Source organism: Scardinius erythrophthalmus (genome assembly GCF_964197995.2).
Source record: "Scardinius erythrophthalmus genome assembly, chromosome: 2".
Lineage (NCBI taxonomy): Eukaryota > Metazoa > Chordata > Actinopteri > Cypriniformes > Leuciscidae > Scardinius > Scardinius erythrophthalmus.
The window spans coordinates 30691924-30710750 of NC_138222.1; the positions used below are offsets into that span (position 1 = coordinate 30691924).

Genomic DNA, 18827 nt, shown 5'->3' on the forward strand with positions numbered 1-18827 from the left:
TTAATCAGGCAGATGGCTGAACACTCTTCCTGTATGTGTGTAATCATTGCCATCACTCTCATTAATCATCATCATCATCATCATTCGGGTCATCATCATCGTCATGTTTTAGATGAAATAAAAACACATTCACAATGACAATCTGTGCTTCTGCAGTACATTCTTTTTCTTCTACAAGAAAAGAAATGAAAAGAACAAGGTGGAAAAAACTAAAACCCACCAAAACTTCTGCACCACTGCTTCCCAGCATCTCAGCTGTTCTCCCGTTTTTGATAAAAGTTGCTGAACGTTGTTTCTCAAATTAACGAGCATCCGTTTCATTTTGTCAGATGAAGAAGTTGAAGTAAACAGAGAGGGAAGACACACATGAAACAGCTTCATTAGCGTTAAAGACCCCCTTCTAAAACCTCATCGAGTATCGATCGGGCTCTCAGAAAAGCACCTGTCATGCGTTTGAAGAGCAGTTGTCAAGCACGCACAGTGACCGCGCACCACCAACGCCGCTGACGCTGACGTTCACGCACCTGTCAACCGCAGGCAGGCAGAGCCCCTGATGAGGTGTTACCTAATTGTGTTTTAGAAAGCGATGACACCTCGTCTCTACCTCTCTCTCGCTCCTCTATGATATGTCTCTTAATGCAATTAGGCATAATGAAAAACTAGAAATGGTGAACACTGGAGGGCTGCTGGAAGTGATGTGGGGTGGGGAGGGGAGGGGTGTTGGACTTCCTGCAGAGAGCAGGCATTCAAATGAGAACTTAATAGGAACATCAGAACAAGAGCAGTATATTCTGTGAGATGACAACAACATTAAAAAAATCCAGGTAATTAAAAACATACTCTGTGTTTTGTCAAAGTGGCCGTCATTGTTGAAGTTGAAGCCTCTCAACCCCCTCCCCCCTCCCCTCCTCCCTAACGATTTGGCATAAATACGAATAATGATCTCGGGAAGAGAAAAATGAAGAAGACGGTCAGAGAAAAGCAGGAGAACAACAACAACAGGGGGGGGGGGGGAATCAATCAAAGTATTATACTGAAAAGTTGTTCTGTTCTCAAGGACATCGAGTTCTCGGGCATTCTGTCGGAGCTGTCCAGTAGAAAAAAATGAGACATAACTTGGATGAGACGCCAGCGAGAGGGGAGGGAGAACGGAGGGGGGGGGGGGGGGGAAGAGACACAGAAATAAACCCAACTCCCATCTGATGACCAGCTTGTCTATAATACTGAATCCCTGCACCGTGCCAAGATGCAGAAACAGGATAAGTCCAGATCGGAGAGATTTGAACTGGTCTCGGGCCCGTGCGAGAGCGGCGACAACTTTCAAGCATGAACAAAATCGCTGTTTCACCTGCTTACCAGTCCTTTTCGTAAGCCGATAAGACATCTGAGCGTAAAATCGAGTGAGGGAAAGAGAGGGAGAAAAAAAAAAACATGATACATGGCATTCATCTTATCGTTTTCTCCCCCAAAAAATTACAGGACAGATGATGTGGCCATCTTGAGATCGTTTGTCAACTGTCAGCTGGGGTTGACCTTGCAAAAAAAAAAAAAAAAAAATACAAACAGGGAGGAAAATACAAATATACTCTTTTCCACAAAAAAAAAGGAGAGGGAGGAGAGAAAAAGGACTGTTGTTTTTGATAATAAAGAGACATTTTGCCTTCCATTTGCAGCGCCAGTTAAAAGCGCAACCAACATGGAAATCCATTACGAAACGCTACTTAAAAAGTGTGACCAATCCTTGTGCAGTCAATTAGGGACTGGAGACAGACTATGATGTTTGTCGGTTTGGGTCTGGCGCATTCTGATCAACGAGGATTTAACGATGAGGAGCAGAGATTTGGTTAGCTTTTTATTGTTTTGTTTTTTTATCCCTTATTTTTTCCATGGGGGGGAAGGATACATAGATAGAGGGATGACATGGATGGGAGGGGGCAGCCAAGCTCCACTTATCTGTTCTCTCTCTCTCTGTCTTTTCATTTACAGAAGCATTAATGTGCACAGCTATGTGCTCATCCATTGTTCTGAGTTTTACAGCATGAAGAATGCATTTGTGGAGCGGAGATCGTAAAAAAGAAAAAAAGGAAAAAAAGCTGTGTTCTTAAACTTAGTGCAGAAGAAATACACAATATATAATCTAAAGTGCACAAAAAGAATGATTGGCCAGAATAAGTGGGGATGAGGTTTCATATTAAAAAAAGATTTATCTTAAAGTATGGTGTTAATCCTCAGATTAATCCACCCCTCCTCCTCCTCCTCCTCCTCCTTTTTTTTTTTTGCATGCTGGCTTTCATAAAACCTATAACCCATAAAGTTCTTACATTTTCTGGAAACAGGCACGCTAGGCCTGATTTTACAAGAATTGCTGCCCAATGAATCATGCCGAGAATTCATCCTCTAGTAGTGTGCAACTCCAGAACTGATAATTAAACAACAAAACAAGTTTTTCAAAAGGAAGTGCAAAGAAACAAAGAACTTGTTACATAAATGGAGGAAATTTCGTTCACTAATCAAAGGAAAGAATAATGGCGGTTATCACGGATAAATGCAAGAATTGTTTTCAAAACTGCTGGAGCAAAATGTTTAATAAAATGTATTAATATGAATAATTATTATCATTGTCTTTCTTCTTTGTTTTCTATATAATTTGTAAATCAGTGTTCTTTGCTTCAGTGGAAACTCATCACATTAGAACTGCCTGTAAACTGCTGTTAGGCTGAAACATATGGGTGCATGCAGTCGTTAGCCCACTTCATAAATATTTCATTCATATTTCCTGTTTGTGTGCGTGGAGCTGTGTGACTGAAAGCCTATGCATGTGTGTGTGTGTGTGTGTGTGTCCGTGACTTTCTCGCTCTCTCTCTCTCCATTTTTTTCTTTCTCTGTATAATTAAATCTCAGCAGATTTCCTTTGAAACTGCTAATCATACCAGTAAATCAAGGCTGAGATTTATCTTGATGAAGGAATAGAAAATAACTTCTGAAAGTAACAGAAACACCACTCGAGAACAAACAGAAGCAGGCAAAAGGTGAGCTTGATTTCAGACTTCGCCTCGTAACTGTCATCAGCCATCATTCAGCCTCAAATACGCTTGAATCGCAATATTCTCCGTGCAGGCAGTGTGTTATAGTGTGCGAGAGAGAGCTAAAATGGGATCACAGGCCACTTATTGAGTTCTTACGGACACAAAAGGCCTACTGTTGCAGACAGCTAAAGCTGAGGCAGTTACTGTACCTTTCAAAACTAATATGTAACCATATCTGTTTTAAAAGGACGATTCATATTACTGTGAATGCAGTAGGGAAGTTGTTCCCATCTCCCAGGCCCTAGGAAACTCGAATCCCGACCTAATGGCCCTCAATTGGAAGGTGGCCTTTTGTGGAAGGGGCATCGCATTTGTAGAAAAAATGACACATGAAATTTTTGTGGTGATGTAAAGCACTTCAACTTTTTTGATAGCACAATGGCACTTACTGTGCTTTATGGCCGCTGTTGCGACACAAAGGTCATTCCGTATATGACTCAGCGGACAAGGGCAGCACTGAATGAAAATTAGGTTATATGTGATCAACCAAGTTATTAATCTGATTAAAATGGATTCTCTTTGCTTCCTATTTAGCAAGGCTTGGGAGAGAGAGAGAGAGAGAGAGAGAGAGAGAGAGAGAGAGAGAGAGAGAGAGAGAGAGAGAGAGAAAGACGAGGGGGGAGGAAGGGAAACAATAGAACATACTGTTTATTTATCCACAGAAGAGTGCCGGCGCAAACTCCGGCGCAAATTCGCTAACGTAAAAGACAACATCAACACCACAAAATCGGCATTTTTACTTTCCGTATGCAGCGGTGTCCTTGCGGTGCTGCCTCATCCAGGTAACCTTTCTAATCCTGATTAAATTACTGCAATTAGAACAGCAGCTCTCCTACCTCCCCCCATATTTCCCTAATAAACAATACGCCATCTTAAATCCATTCGATGGGATTTGCATGGAACAATGCTCGAGCTCGTGCGATTTATTTCCATCTCTACAGAGGAATTAAGTGCATTTTTTAACAGCTAATGGTATAATGTGGGCTTATTTCTCATGCAATGCTTTTCTTTTATGTCGCTCCTCCACTCTTTCTGTTTGCAGGAACTTTGCTTCCACCCTGTTTATTTGAAGTCTAAATCAAATGTGGCTTATTGGACCGGCTCTTCTTTCGCGCAGCAGCTTGAACATGGAAGTACGCCGATTCCGACAGATTCGTCTGTAATTGCTACACGACCTCTCAAAACACACCCCTGTTGCCTCTGCCTCAGCCAGACTGTGTTTTCTGTATTTGTTTTATTAACTTTAGCGCATTGTTTGCCATTGATGTGGAATAAAGGAGCAAATAAAAGTTGACATACTTGTGCTTTTTTTTCTTTTTTTAACTCCTGCGCCTGCCAGCCGGAGTCGGGGCATATTCTCTCATTACGTTTGGAGTGCATGTCATTCGCTGTGTGTAAGCATGATCATTATACTGCGTGTGTGAGGTGCGCCCCTACACAGGGAGGAAGTGTTGTTCTGCCGGTACAATCCCTCTGAGAGCAGATCGTCACATCTAAGGGCACCTGGGGAACGCAAGCAGCACAGCTATGAGGAATACCTCCAATTGAACAAAGTCTGAGAAACTAAACAAAACAAAAACAAAGACATAAGATCAAATATATGAGGAGGAAAAAAAAACATTGGGTCTAGGAGCAAATCTATTAAGTATTAGCTTAAGGGTTTCTGTCATTAAATGCAAACTATAGTGGGCTACGGGGGAATAAAAATAATGGAGGCATGCCGTGATTACTGCGCCAGTGAGAACACTTCATATTTTCCTCTCCCAAGGTTTCCTCTAACAAGATATTTATTTCTGTCTAATATTATGAATAGCATAATTGTTTTGCTGTCATTAGCATTGAATATTTCTCTGCCTTTGTTGTCATACTGGAACCCGATCCTTTTATTCAGCGACCACTTGCTCTTTTTCTCTCTCCGCTGGAAACGACGAAGCCTACTGTACCGTACGTCAGCAAGGTACGAGACATGACTGAAAGAAAGCGAAATTACTAGGCCTTTCAAAAGCTTTCAGCGCCGCCAAAGTTGATATCAGAGTAAATTAGCGCAGGGAAAAATATTTTTAGAGATTGCACAGCTGCTGGTGGAGAGCAACAGGTACCATCCAGTGGGCTTGACAACAGCTTTTACAATTAATTGCTCTTTGAAACCAGAATTTGCGTTGCTGAGTGACAAGGTGCTAATTCACCTAGGTTGAAGTTAAAATGGTAATATTGAACATGTGAAATAGCACCTCGCCTTTACCCGACGAGCCTTCATCACACTCCGCACAATGGAAAGAGTGGAGATGCACCAACACTGCCTGTCACCTCAGAGACTTCCAAGGAGAGAGCGAACGAGAGCGAGCAGTCTTTCATTGTGAGAGCGCTTCCCTCCGGCAGTGTGCTCTGAGATGGAGAAGCGTGGGACAAGGCTCAGAGACACAGTCTGATGTGTCATGTCAAGAGTCTACCTTTACTCTGTAATAAGACTGTTTGACAGCTCTTAAATGTACCACAACAGTGCGCTCGGAGGCTGACAGCATTTAAACTCCTGGAGACAGGTTAAACGTCATCTGTCAGAGATGAAGGATTCGTCTCGGAGACTTTTACGAATCAGTCGTATATGTACCATCCTGGTTCATCGCAGGTTCTCTGTTCTGACGGTGAGGAGACAAAGATTACGGAGGACCTATGCGTTCCCGGGGGAGGGATTATGTGTGTATAAAACACGGACCGGCTGACCCTCGGGCCGTACTCATCATCAGAGTGTGACGGCTTCTCCCGCCTCTCCGCGGTCGCCCGAATGCAGGGGCTGCGTGGATGCTAGCAGACTAACACGAGCCATATTACTGTTAATTAGCCACCTGATGAGGACGCCATTACTGGCAATTACCAAGTTTCATCCCTGCGCCGCTTTTTGAATGTGGAGATCTCTTTTTACCAAAAGGGAGATGAAAATCAGGGGCAAACAGCAAGCGAAAAAAAAGGAAATCAAGAGATGTTTTGTCTGTTCTGTGTTATATTCCCACTCGTTCTCGCTAGGCGTCTGTAATAGTTCTAGTTGTCCGTAAATTAGGAGGCCGCAATAATTACTTAGTAGTAATTACTATGTGGTAAATGAGCATGTCATTGAGGTGGAATGCAGTAGTGCGTTTGTGTGTGGAGTAAATTGTTTTTCTAAAAAAAAAAAAAAAAAAAAATCACGCATTTAAACATCGCACAGTGTATGGCAGAGTTCTCTATTGGTGGGTCACAAGTATGTTCTGAATGGTTTGGGGGCTATATATATATATATATATATATATATATATATATATATATATATATATATATATATATATATATATCATTTTGTATGTATTATCAATTATATTTAATACATTTGATAATCACACACACTGTATGGCAGTGGTTCTCAACTGGTGTGTCATGGACAGTGGATAACTATATATATTTATACAATTTATTTTTATTGTTTACGATTTTTATAATTAAATCATACAAAATTCTATATAGATCTATGATGATCTCATTATGATCTATGATATCATTAAATGTTTTACAATGTATGTTTATTATTATCTTACAATAATCATTGTAAATAAACATTTTAAATATTTTTTAAACATTAAATATTTAGTACATTTTTAACAATTTTGGTTGTCACTTGTCCAGTGGAAAGTCCTGAAGCAGAACCACTGCTACAGTATATGGTATTTGATATATAATGTGATGCAAATCTTCTAGGAATTAAGAGCAAAGGAATGTTACAATGCGCAAGAAAGGTCTGTTCCAAACTAAGCTTTACTTACGTGGACGTGTGATGTTTGTGCAAGCATGTGAGGATGTGTCATCGTGTTCCTCGGTATGAAGGAAAAGTCACAAGTCGCGTCTGTTTCTTTACATCTGTTAGTTCACTGTGCGCATTGCAGGAACCATATGTTTTTAATTATTATAATAGAACCTGGTCAGAGAACAACACACACTCACATGAGTGCTTTATTACCACACTCACTGAAAAGAGACGGACTGAAAACAAGAGAAAGAGTGAGAGATAGAGAGGCATTTAAAGTTAGAAGAAGTTAGCGAGGGAGAGAGATGAACTTAAGGCTGACAGGAAGACAGGAAGTAGTGCACTCTCTCTGACCCACACCAGACTAGGGTCAAGACCCGCCCAAGAGAGAATCTGATCCTACACCCTCTTGACAGTGATAATTGGCCACTGGTGACTAAACACCATTTACATTTAACTACCCACTCCTTTCTGCTGGTCAAAATACATACTAACACACACACACACACACAGGCTCTAGCAGACAGGCGCTAAAATGAAAGGAGTAAAAATACCAGGAATTCCCACATTCACACATCATCTTTAACTGCATCGTTTATAAAGGCTTTTTCTTCTGTTAGAGTTAGAAAGTCTGCTGTGACATATTAAAGAAGGACATATATTGTAAACTGATAAACCCAAAAGGGATTTGCATAGAAGAAGAAAAGGAAAGACACAAACCAATCCTCCTAAGCATACATCTCTATTCTGTCTTTCTATTCACTCGCTTTATACACCCAGCCACTATTCCTCTCTGTTGCTTTCTATCTTTCTCCATCTCCAATCATCTGTCATTCTCACTGAGTGGTTTGGAGTGAATGGGGACAGGGTTCACTGCTTTTCCACCAGGGGGTGTCATGGCCTTATGAACTAGGATGGTTGGGGTGAGCAGCCCCCTCTTTCATCAGTCCTTCAAGTCTGATCTCTCTATACATACATCCTCTCGCCCTCTTTTTCTGTTCATCTCTCTTTCTCTGCCTACTACGTAATTGTCACTTGAGGAATTTCTTGTCTGTGTGGCAAAACTGGATTGTGGGTGGTGGCTGGACAGCTCTTAGCGGTAAACATCTGAAAACTGCTCCTGTGCAGTGTCTAGGGCCTCAGACACTCGCATAGACACACACTTCATACTATTAAGCAGGGTTAGAGATGAAATCTCACACGCTTTAGACAGGCCGAGTAACTGTGCTCCATTCCATGAGCGTGCGCTCAAAACTGCTCCTGTGAGAAATCTAAATGTGGCCATTTTTCATGACGGCTAATGGAGACAGGGCGGGTGAATCAAGATAACTGTTTACACTGCAAGCTACGACAACCACGACAATAAAAACAACAACAAAAACAAAAAGGGGTGAGGGGAGAGAGTGTGCGAAGTGCTCGGAGAGAGTGATGGCGGCAGATGGAAAGGACACTAATAATCTCATTTCTCTCGTTCTTCCTCTTTTTCTTTGCTTTAAGTGATGCTTTACAATAAACGAAAGCACTTTTTCCTGTGACACGTTTAGATTATTATAGCACACCAGCAAACATAAAAAAAAAAATGTTGAAGGTTACGTTCTTACTGTCTTCTGGCTATAACAACAAATTGCACAGGTGCCGCAGATAACCGGGTCTGATGTGTGCTTATTATAACATGCGTAGCTTGTGATGATGTGTTGTTAAATTAAGGGGAAGACAAATAGGAGCAAAAGAAAGACAGACAAAGAACACAATGCTCGAGACATGTGCAATGTATAGATGAAGATATGCCACTAACAGACCTAGTATTGATTATATGATACACTTACACAATGGCTGCCTTGCACAATGGAACAAGGCCATTAAGCAATGTGAACAATACAAAGCTAATCCACAAGACTACACATAGTCTGAGGTGTCTGATAGAACTCAATGGTAAATCTCAGATATTCTTCATGATTAATATGTGCAATGCTTTTCATATTAACGGCAAATGAACACTCTTAATGCTAATGTGTGTTTTCTTCCTAGTTTCAGAAAAAAAAAAAAAAAATCAGGAATTAAAACTTAAGTCTTTAAATTAAAAAGAAAAGTAATTTCAGGTATTTGTTGTGAATGTGATTTAAGTAAAATGTGCATTGTGTTTATATATATGGGAAAGGGTTAATCTGCAATATTACGAATGTAAGATAAGAGTGTACTCTTGCAAAAGAGTGTACTGTATGTGCTTGTGTGTCTTATAAAAGCGGTATAATAATATTGAGGGTGTCACTTTAAAAATTACTCTCCCTCGTTCCATCCCGGATGTCAAGGCATGCCGTATTCAGCTGAGATTTCTAAATATTAATGATTTATGCATTATTTGCATACAAACCTAATGCCAAGCCACTTCAGATAATCATATTTTGCCCTGAATTAAATTTTCAGAGGGATTTTTGCTTCATCTATGCCCAGCCCCAAGGAATCGTGCAGAATGTGTTTCACTCAATTTTGTACAAGAGACCCAAGCACAAAAGACCCAAGATCAATTTGGGGTTCAAACAGAAAAAGAAACTGTCATTTTAGTGCTTTAGTTGTACAGTTATATCTCTTTGAGTCAGTATCTATATACGTAACAACAAAAAACAAGAGAACATTTCAGTAGAGTGCCTGTATTACACTGTACAAACTGTATTTTCTTACCCCTAAACCTTCCAATCACAGAAAACTTTCTGCTTTTTAACATTTTCCAAAAAAAAACAAAAAAAAAAACATAACTTATTATGAATTATAAGCTGTTTTCCTCATGGGGACCAAAAAATGTACACACAAGGACAAGGATTTCGGATATGTAGGGTAATGTAGGGTTAACCAGACCACACACACACACACACACACACACACACACACACACACACACACACACACACACACACACACACACACACACACACACACACACACACAGACACACACACACACACACACACACACACACACACACACACACACACACACACACACACACACACACACACACACGCAGAACAGGTTCAGCAGTAATACTAACACATTCCCTTCAGAAAAGGATGAATAAACTGTCTGTTGAGTTCTCCTCATGGTCATTCAATGCTTTTACTGTATGTATTACTCAAACATGCCCACACACTGTCACAGCATACAGAGGCGCTCGGCTGCCCATCAGCATCCACCAGCGACAAACTGATGGAGTCATGCTTTAAAAATGCCAAACAAAAAACTTTTGTTCTCCAGACAAAGCCTTATCTCTAAAGGTCAATCCCTCTTCACAGAAGCAGGAGAAGAGGGACGTCACAAGGGCACTTTTCAAATGTCTTTGATTAAAGAAGGATATTACAATACGAAACATTCACTGCAATGACAAAAAACTAGCATTCATTTTCAGCCAAGTGAATGACCTCCTCTAAATATTAAAAATGCAACAGGTTCCTCCATGACAGACATATTTTCCATAATTGAAAGGTCAAAAGCACCATTAATTGTTAATGTAAACCATTTTGAAGGGGGGAAAGTGAACACACATGGCAGTCTTGAGACTTCACTTTTCTCTTTACGTTGTATAATTCTCTTGTTTGATATATGATGCAAAAACCAAAAACTAAAAACTATGGTCTTATTTTACTTTGATACTTCAAACTATCACTGTGATGTTTAATTAAACAGCTGCACAAATATTTGTTAATCTCTTTGACTTTTCATGGTTTTCCAAGGGTATGACTAGATATTTAGGCAGTTTTTTTTTTTTTCTTTTTCACATAACTGACTCACAACGTCGACTAGTTCAGCTGACGTGAGTGTCAGTGGTTGACTCACTTGTGGTTAATATTACAGTGAAACAGAGATCCAAATGTCATGGCACAAAATAATAATAATAATAATAATAATTAATACATACACAACCTTAAAATAAAATAACTACTGCTGAAAAAAAAAAGAATTATACTGACATCTATACAAATTTTGTTTCATCCAATTCAGTGTAGATAAATGTGTGGCTATTAAACAGGCACAATACAAATAAACCGTCTTAAATGAACAGCTAGATCATTCCAAATTAAAGGAACAATAAGTATTAAGATTTGTGAGAATAAAGCAGCTTAATAAAACAGTACTGTCTGTTTAAAAAATACTTGCAGTACTAGTTTACCCTCTTGATTAATCCTACAGCTATTTGCAGTAAGATTGTTTTACTGGTAGCAAAAAAAAAAAAGAACGAAAAAAAAAAAAAAAAAAGCCTGCCATGCTCCTCTGTATTTGCAGAGTACAAGTAATAACACCAATGTAAAGCACCAAACTAAGAATGTCTATCTCAACTGAAAATTAGTGTCTCCTTAATGAATAATATATTAAAATTAAAAGGAAAATGGAGGATACATACGTTTTATTGCCTGACTGTTTTACTTCAGCAAAAGCAATCTTTCAACTGTAAGAAATACCCTTAAAAAAGACGTCTAAAGGCTGTGGCACACACTTACTTTCTACGTCAGCTGCCCAAACCAAACTACAAATTCAATTCTTGGAGATTTGCTCTCTTTTTTTCATTCATGGTTACTCTCTTTTTCTTTTTATCACCAAATTTACAGAAAGGGCAGTGTGAACCACAGTAGTCTCAAGGAGCACCAGTAACCTTAGCAGAATCATGAAAGCTGACAGATCATTTTTCACAAGGCCATAGATCCCGGGCTGCTATAAAGTAATGGGCTTTTGGGAGAGGCCTTTATGAAAGCTAAGATAGTTAAGTTCTGTGTGCTAGAGATGACACAGGGACCATCAGCTCCTGGTCTGCTTCAAAGCAGACACCCTTATTCCCAGAAAGAGGAGGGAAGGAGAGAGGGTGGAACTGGAGCTCTTGTAAAATGACAATATAATAAAGATTAATATGTTACTTTGTCATCCTGATGGTCTCTAAACTTGCCCGAAATAAGGTTGAAATCACTCAAAAGCAAATCTTGCTCCTTTAGAGAGTCTCTGTATTGGTGTGTTTCTGACCAATGAGGGAAACATTGAACAAATGTCCCAATTTGTAATTGGTTCACAAATAAGAAATAGTAGATTCTGTAGTGATGATGTGCTGCTCATAATGTAGTGCATATCATGTGTTTACTTGCCGGAGAGTGTGTATGTACTGTATAACAGTGAGTCATTTTGAAAGTCATTGTTCTTTGATTTATGACACACAAAAAAAAAATAGGTTAATGTGGTCATACTCACCAGAGGGGTCATTTCTTTTCATGCTGCTGGTGCCACTGCCGCCTCCATTGGAGCCACCGCCAAGGCCTCCGTTGAAGGCTGCAAGGTTATCTGAACTGTAGGCCCGCAGGACAGATAGCATGTTCATCTGATGCTCCAAGTGGGCCTGATCAGGCTTTACCAGGCCAGGAGGACCAGCGCTCGCAGAGAGAAGACCAAGGCTTGCCTGCTGTTGCTGCCACTGCCTCTCAGGGGTGGAAGGCTGAGGAGGAGAAAGCCCAGAGCTTTGGGGGCCCATATTTAGCTTGCATCTTTGGATGTCCTTCCCTGACAATGGAGATTCAGGAAGCATTTGCATGGATCCACGATCCTCCTCCTCAGCATCACCCATCTCCATCTCCTCTTCTTCTCCGGGCTCCTCTTCGTCATCTGAACGCATATGCCTCTCTGTAGCAGTGGGGTTGGGCAACGATTTATCACGACTCACTTCATCTTCTTCAGACTGGCCACCATGTTCCTCGGAAGCCTCTATCTCGCTGCAAGATGCCTTGTCGGATAGGTCGTCCAGAGGGCCTTGACCACCCATATCATTCAGCTGAATTTGCTGCTGGTCCAGGAATCCAACAGGCCCTCTAGCAGAGCCATCATACACAGGACCAAAGGGCTTGTAGAAGTCAGTGGAGAATGCTCCAATAGAGGCTCCATGCGGGGGCTGCTCCAGATGGTTGGACCAGCCTGCTTGTCCCTTTAGATCCCCAGACTCATTCTCTCTGTCCCTGGACAGGGCTCCCTCATGGTGATGAAGGCCTGGTGGTAGAGGAGCCAAGCCAGTAGATTTGCCAGCATGGGAAGGCTCTCCCAGTAGATGCTCCTTAGTATCTTTGCCTGGGCCACACTTGCCTTTACCTAGGTGATTGGCTTGGAGGTGGAGGGCCATCAGCTCAACAGAGGCAGTTGTGAAGGAGCAGAAGAGGCAGCCATGCCAGGCAACATTGTCCTGGATGGTGATGGAGGCTCCAGGGAGGGACCCCGCTTCAGGTCTAACGGACAAATCCAGAGGCTCATACTGGGAGCGGCCACCCTCAGCTGGTTTGACATCATTGGTGGGATTCTCTTCCTGATTGGCCTCACTAGCTCTTTTGTTCTTGGCCTCTGAGCTCTCCTGGCTAAAGTGCTGGCCATGCAGCTGACTCTCTCTCATCTCTTTCTCCTTCTTCATAGAGTTAAGGACAAAGCTGTCCATGAAAGCCTGCAGGGAGCCCTGGAAGTTGACTCCATTTCCCACCATACTCTGGTAGGCCCGGCCCAGGTCGGAGAAGCTGGCAGGACTGTCCCCTGCAGAGGCTGGTCCCTCAGGACTCTTTATGTTATCTGTGGTGGGCTCAGGCCCCGGTCCGTGGCGATCACGTTCCCTTTCACGGTCTCTGTCTCTGGGTGAGAGCATTCCTGGTGGAGCCCACTGGTGTGGGAGCATTTGACCCCCTCTGAAGTCAAGACCAGAGGGCATCATGCCTTTGAACACACCGCGAAGGACATCAGGACGAGCAAAGACCCCACTGCCGCTGCTGTTCTTGCCATGGTCATCCTTGTGTTCAGAAGTTGGAGGGTGGTTGGCTGAGGGGCCGCTTCCATTCTGTCGCTCACGGTGATGGCGCTCCAGGTGGTACTTCAGAGAAGCTGACTGAGTGCCTGCATAGTCACAATGAGGGCACCTGTAGGGCTTTTCACCTACAGTGAGAGTGATAGAAAGAAACAAAGACAGACAGGAGCTGATGTCAGTACAGAAACAATAATATAGGTGCCAACAAGCTCAGCAGGAACCCTGGGCTTGTTCCACCTGTCAGAAGAAGAGCAAAATGAAAAACAACATGTAAATATTTGACAGGAATCATGTCAGGGATTACGTCAAGCCTCTCTAAATCACACATTCTGCAGCGTTCGACCACATTTATCAATTAGTTAACAGTCCATCAGCCTTTTTGAGAGGAGGGAGGAGTTTCAATACGGGTCGATCCAGCTCAATCCAGCTCCTAAGAGTGAGCCATCACTCACGTCAGCGCCATAAAAAACATATCACCATATGGTGCCTTCAGTCCACTACAGAGATCATATTTTCAACTGACAACAAAACTGTCTGGATGTTATCTCTGTTCACATGGGGAACTGCAGGCTTGTGGTGCTGCTGGTTGCTGCTGTCTCTCTCGCTCTCTCACTGTCTGTCTCTCTTCTGGCCTTGTCTGCTGTCAAGTCTCTACCTTGGTGGTTGAGCTTTTTCTATGGACATTCTCTATTTGCAGTTTATCATTGTGTGAGGATAAATCAAGCCCAGCAGAAGCTTTTCATTCCACCCGGAGGACAACTGTGACCCCTCAGTCCAAATGCACCAAATAAAAGGCCCTCATTTGAGGGCGAAGATAGTCTAAATGATATAAACGCACCATATGTGGTGCACATGAGCATTCCTCATAAGGAAGCCTCACACTGTGGATTACAAAATGCTAACCAGCATGAAATGTACTGTAAAAGAAGGCATGCAGGCAGTTTAGAAACACATGCAAATGTACAAGAATTCTTATTAAAAACGAAAAGGGAGCAGCATTTAACAAGAGAAAGAGTTTAAATTGCATTTGCATGATCCAATCAATATCGATATAAAATACTTTCTGACAACAATTAGAATAGGCTTGGAATGAAAGCTAGATTTATAAGATCAATAAGCAATAAACTAAATACAAGGTTTGATTTTTGAGACCCTGTAATGTTTCAGGAATGAAGTGATGTTGTGCGAGGTGGAAAAAAGACAGTGAGGGAGGGAGTTTCGAGAGATATGGGAAAATGAAAATAAAAGCATGTTTGTCAATGTGTGTGTGTGTGTGGCTATAAACGCTTAGATTATACACATGGAAAACATTTTTTAACCCAGAAAAAATGTTGCATTGTTACGCAAGACTGAATTGAATGATTTAAGTCTGGCTCTGTAGTAAATCATGGATATAATTAGCAAATGGCATAGTGCTCAAGTAATTTATCATTATTTGGAGGGCGCCATTCCAGAAAAAGAATGGAAAATCTGCAGACCCACTGCACAGCTTCCTAAATAAAGGATTGCAAACAAAAACTCAATACTATATTGATAAGGAACAAACATACAGAGGGACATATAGTGAAGGGCAGGGGGGAGAAAAAAAAAGAAAGGGGTAGAGGGCTGTCTTTTGTTCTTTTACACAAGAGTGTTTGAAGCGCATATTCAAAAGGCATCATACAAGATGAGCTTTTAACCCAATAAGTGCTTATCCTCTGAGCAGGATAACAGAGGCTTGGTGTGATTCAATAAGGAAACGTCCTTGATGCAAATGATCATTTTCAGTTCCTTTAACTGGAAGGAATGATATTCTGTACCCCAAATTAGAGCACAATTAGAGTGATCTGCTTTTCTCCACCCCATCTTGGGCGTCTGCTCATGAAAATACTGATAACATCTACATTTATTTTAATAAAAAAAAAAAAAACATATTAGGACAAATATTATGCTAATAAATTATGAAATGCTAAAACTATCATTCAGACCAATCGAGGTAAGGCCTATTATGCACAAATATATATTTGAAACGTGAACACTATCGCTGGTTGTATGTTTATGTGAGTGTGTGTTCCAATGCCTGTGTAAGTCTCTGTGTGTGTGGCATGTTCTTTGTGCACCATTTGGGCTCAGTAAGACATCTGCTCCATCATACGTCAGGGGCATGTGTGACATCTGGGGAATATACTGTATCCTGCCTTGCAACATTACACACAATTTACTGCTAAAGGTCATTATGTACCCGTTAATCCACTTTTAATTGATATCCACACAAACAACACAACCTCAGGGAAACAAAATGGATCGCCAAGGCAGAGAGGTAAAGAGATTATTATTTTTCATCTTTTGAAATGAGAGAGTGCAAAACTCTCTCAAAAAGTTTCCAAAGCTCACTCTTATGGCTGATGGACTGTGTTAATGAAAATAGAGAGGAAAAAATACATATCAAATTGCCATCTGGTATAGTGTGACAGGCTTTATATAAATTACAGAGACCTCTCACTGTGAGCTGTACATATCCATTATCATTTCGCAAGTTCACTTCTAACAGAGAGCATTCGGTCTCAACACTTGAAGAAGTCCAGCGCAAACTGATTTCATATGGATTTGTGTGATTTGTCATGACTCCATAGTAACAGTTCAGAATAAACACCCACAGCCTTTACAGAAGGGCAATTAAAATAGTTAATAGATATGACATACTTTAAGATGAATTTCCATATGGCTTTACAGAATGGTGAAAGACAGCCTGCATTCCACAGGGGGATAGAAAGAGAGAGGGATTGACTGCACTGGAAAAATAGATGTGTTTTTTTTTTCTTCCTTAAGCTATGCTTTATCTATGCCAAATGTAGAAACAAGAATGTCAAGGTGTTCGAGTTCTCAAGCCCTCCACGTAGTACCCACAACTTCTATTTACATTTTAAATTACCCTTTACTGTATGGCTCATTACTTCAATCCTTCCATTCATCTTAAAGACTTTTAGAGATCTAATTCACCATGTAGTAAGCAAATAAGCATTACCAGAGAGAACAAAAACAAAAATAAAAAAAAAGAACGTAATGAAACCGCAAAACCATGCACCAGGCAAAAACTCGGTGGTGCAACCATGAGATTTCCTACAGGGAGTCTGATGAGTGACCTTTGCAATTTACAATGCTTATGGTTTGGAACAGTAGCAACTGACCACAGACCTGAGTTTAATCGCTCTCTCTCCCTCTTCAAAGTAAACCTTCAAAATGTTGTTCGATACAACCATAAACCTCCATCCAGCCGTGTGAGCCAACTCTCCTCGGTTCAATCCAAGTCTTGCTCAAGATGCATAATGGCCCCCAATCACCAAGGTGAACTCGCACGGCCGATGCCTGTCTGTCCTCTGTCTCTCTTCAAACAAAGGTGATTTCGTCTGGCATGTTGGCTCTCCTATAGCCTCAAGTTATGCGTAGCCATTGTCAGGAGCAAGGACCTTTTTATTTTTTATCTACAGCTGCTTACTGCTAAATACTGCCTTGTCCAGAAGGGGACAATCTGTGTCTCTAATTGCTGTCACTGAAGCCTAGATTCATTATGTGACTTTCCCATTAAAATGTGAGCATTAATTTGTATAATGAAATATCACCCACTGCAGTGTTCATTAGCTGTGGCCCCACACTATACGCTGCACAATGTTAGCTACCTAGAAAACTGTGCTTAATTTCACTAATGGATATTTTCCCGCTCACTGTTGGAGAGGAAATTAATACTGTAACATTAGCTCTTTAACTTTTGGAGAAATTTAAATTCACTTCATTCCTTTCAAGCCGACGTTAGAGAGTCATTAATCTAACATTGTGTCGCACAATGCCCTGGCCTCCTCAGTAAGCAACGCTATTGTGATGGGATAACGGAATCGGGATTGAGGCCCGCTTTGTGTCATCCGCATGTCTGATTGCTTTAAATCAAGGCAGGATATTTGTTTAATGTCAATGCCGTAGTTTCAGCCTGATTGGAAGGGCCTGTTATTCCTGTAAATTATTCGAGCAGAGCAACCCGAGACCTGCGCCGTATCTCAGACGTCTGTCAGCCAGGAATCTTTATGACAAACCTATAACCGATCAGCAAAGAGTCACACATCTTGCAAGTACATCAAGGCTCGTGTAAATTGCTGCATCGACAGAAAGTGAAGCGCCCGTGTGTAAACGCGCTCTGGCCACACCGCACACACACGTGGGCCATCCCGGCGAGCGGAGTGAGTGAGTTAACGGAGGCTTGGGACGAGGGCCTCTGTTTCCTCTCGGCTGAAATACAGCCCTACTGGGGACCCTTACCCCCTGCTCTGAGCAGGCATAACTCAACCTCCCTCAGCCAGAAACATATTTCCCCACTCCATCCACGGCTCTCCTGCTAGGAGGACATAACCAGCCTGTCCAAAGCCTTAACCCCTCTGTTTAAAGAAAATTTAAACACTTTACTGTGACTGCCTGTCGGTACATGTATGTTTGACACTCTTGTATGTGCAGCATTATCTAGCCATATGCTGCATAACGGTTTAAAGAGCTCTTTCTTTGAGTCGTTTCAAGGGAAATCACTCTTTCCAACTGCCTCACAGTCCATATTAGATAATAACAAATGCAGATGACTTCATATGAGTACTGTATTGAAAATGAATACTATTTCCTGAGCTTCTGTTACAACAGAAGATGAAAATATTGCTGGCTAAGAGAGTTACACATCAGCTCCATTGTTAAGCATGCCTTATAATCAACCTTAATGCTCCAGAATACCGCAGCTATGTGCTTCTTATTAAGTGGGACAAATACCATCTGGGTGGTCTCGGCTCGTCCTTGCATGCACGTACCAAAAAAATAGTAACCATCGATTCCCTGAGCTGCGAGTGATTTCAGTTTACCGTAAAGGAAAGAAGCGGGATATGGCAAAAGTTTGGAAACGTTACAATTTTGTATGTTTTTGAAAGAAGTCTCTCATGCTTACCAAGGCTGCATTTATTTAGTCCAAAATACAGTAAAAACTGTAATATTGTGAACTATTATTACAATTTAAAATAATTGTTTTCTATTTGAATACATGTAAAAATGTAATTTATTCCTGTGATGGCAAAGCTGGATTTTCAGCATCATTACTCCAGTCTTCAGTGTCACATGATCCTTCAGAAATCATTCTACTATGCTGATTTGCTGCTCAAGA

The 18827-nt window shown here is 41.3% G+C and overlaps 1 protein-coding gene across 6 annotated transcripts in view; it reads right to left on the reverse strand.

Moving 5' to 3' along the window:
- znf536 (zinc finger protein 536) overlaps positions 1–18827 on the reverse strand; it is a 167203-nt gene that overhangs the window by 26263 nt on the left and 122113 nt on the right. For all 6 annotated transcript variants that reach the window (XM_081393153.1, XM_081393155.1, XM_081393151.1 and 3 more), the window contains one exon: positions 12085–13791. In XM_081393153.1, coding sequence (XP_081249279.1) covers positions 12085–13791 — 1707 coding nt within the window. The remainder of the gene's footprint in view (positions 1–12084; positions 13792–18827) is intronic.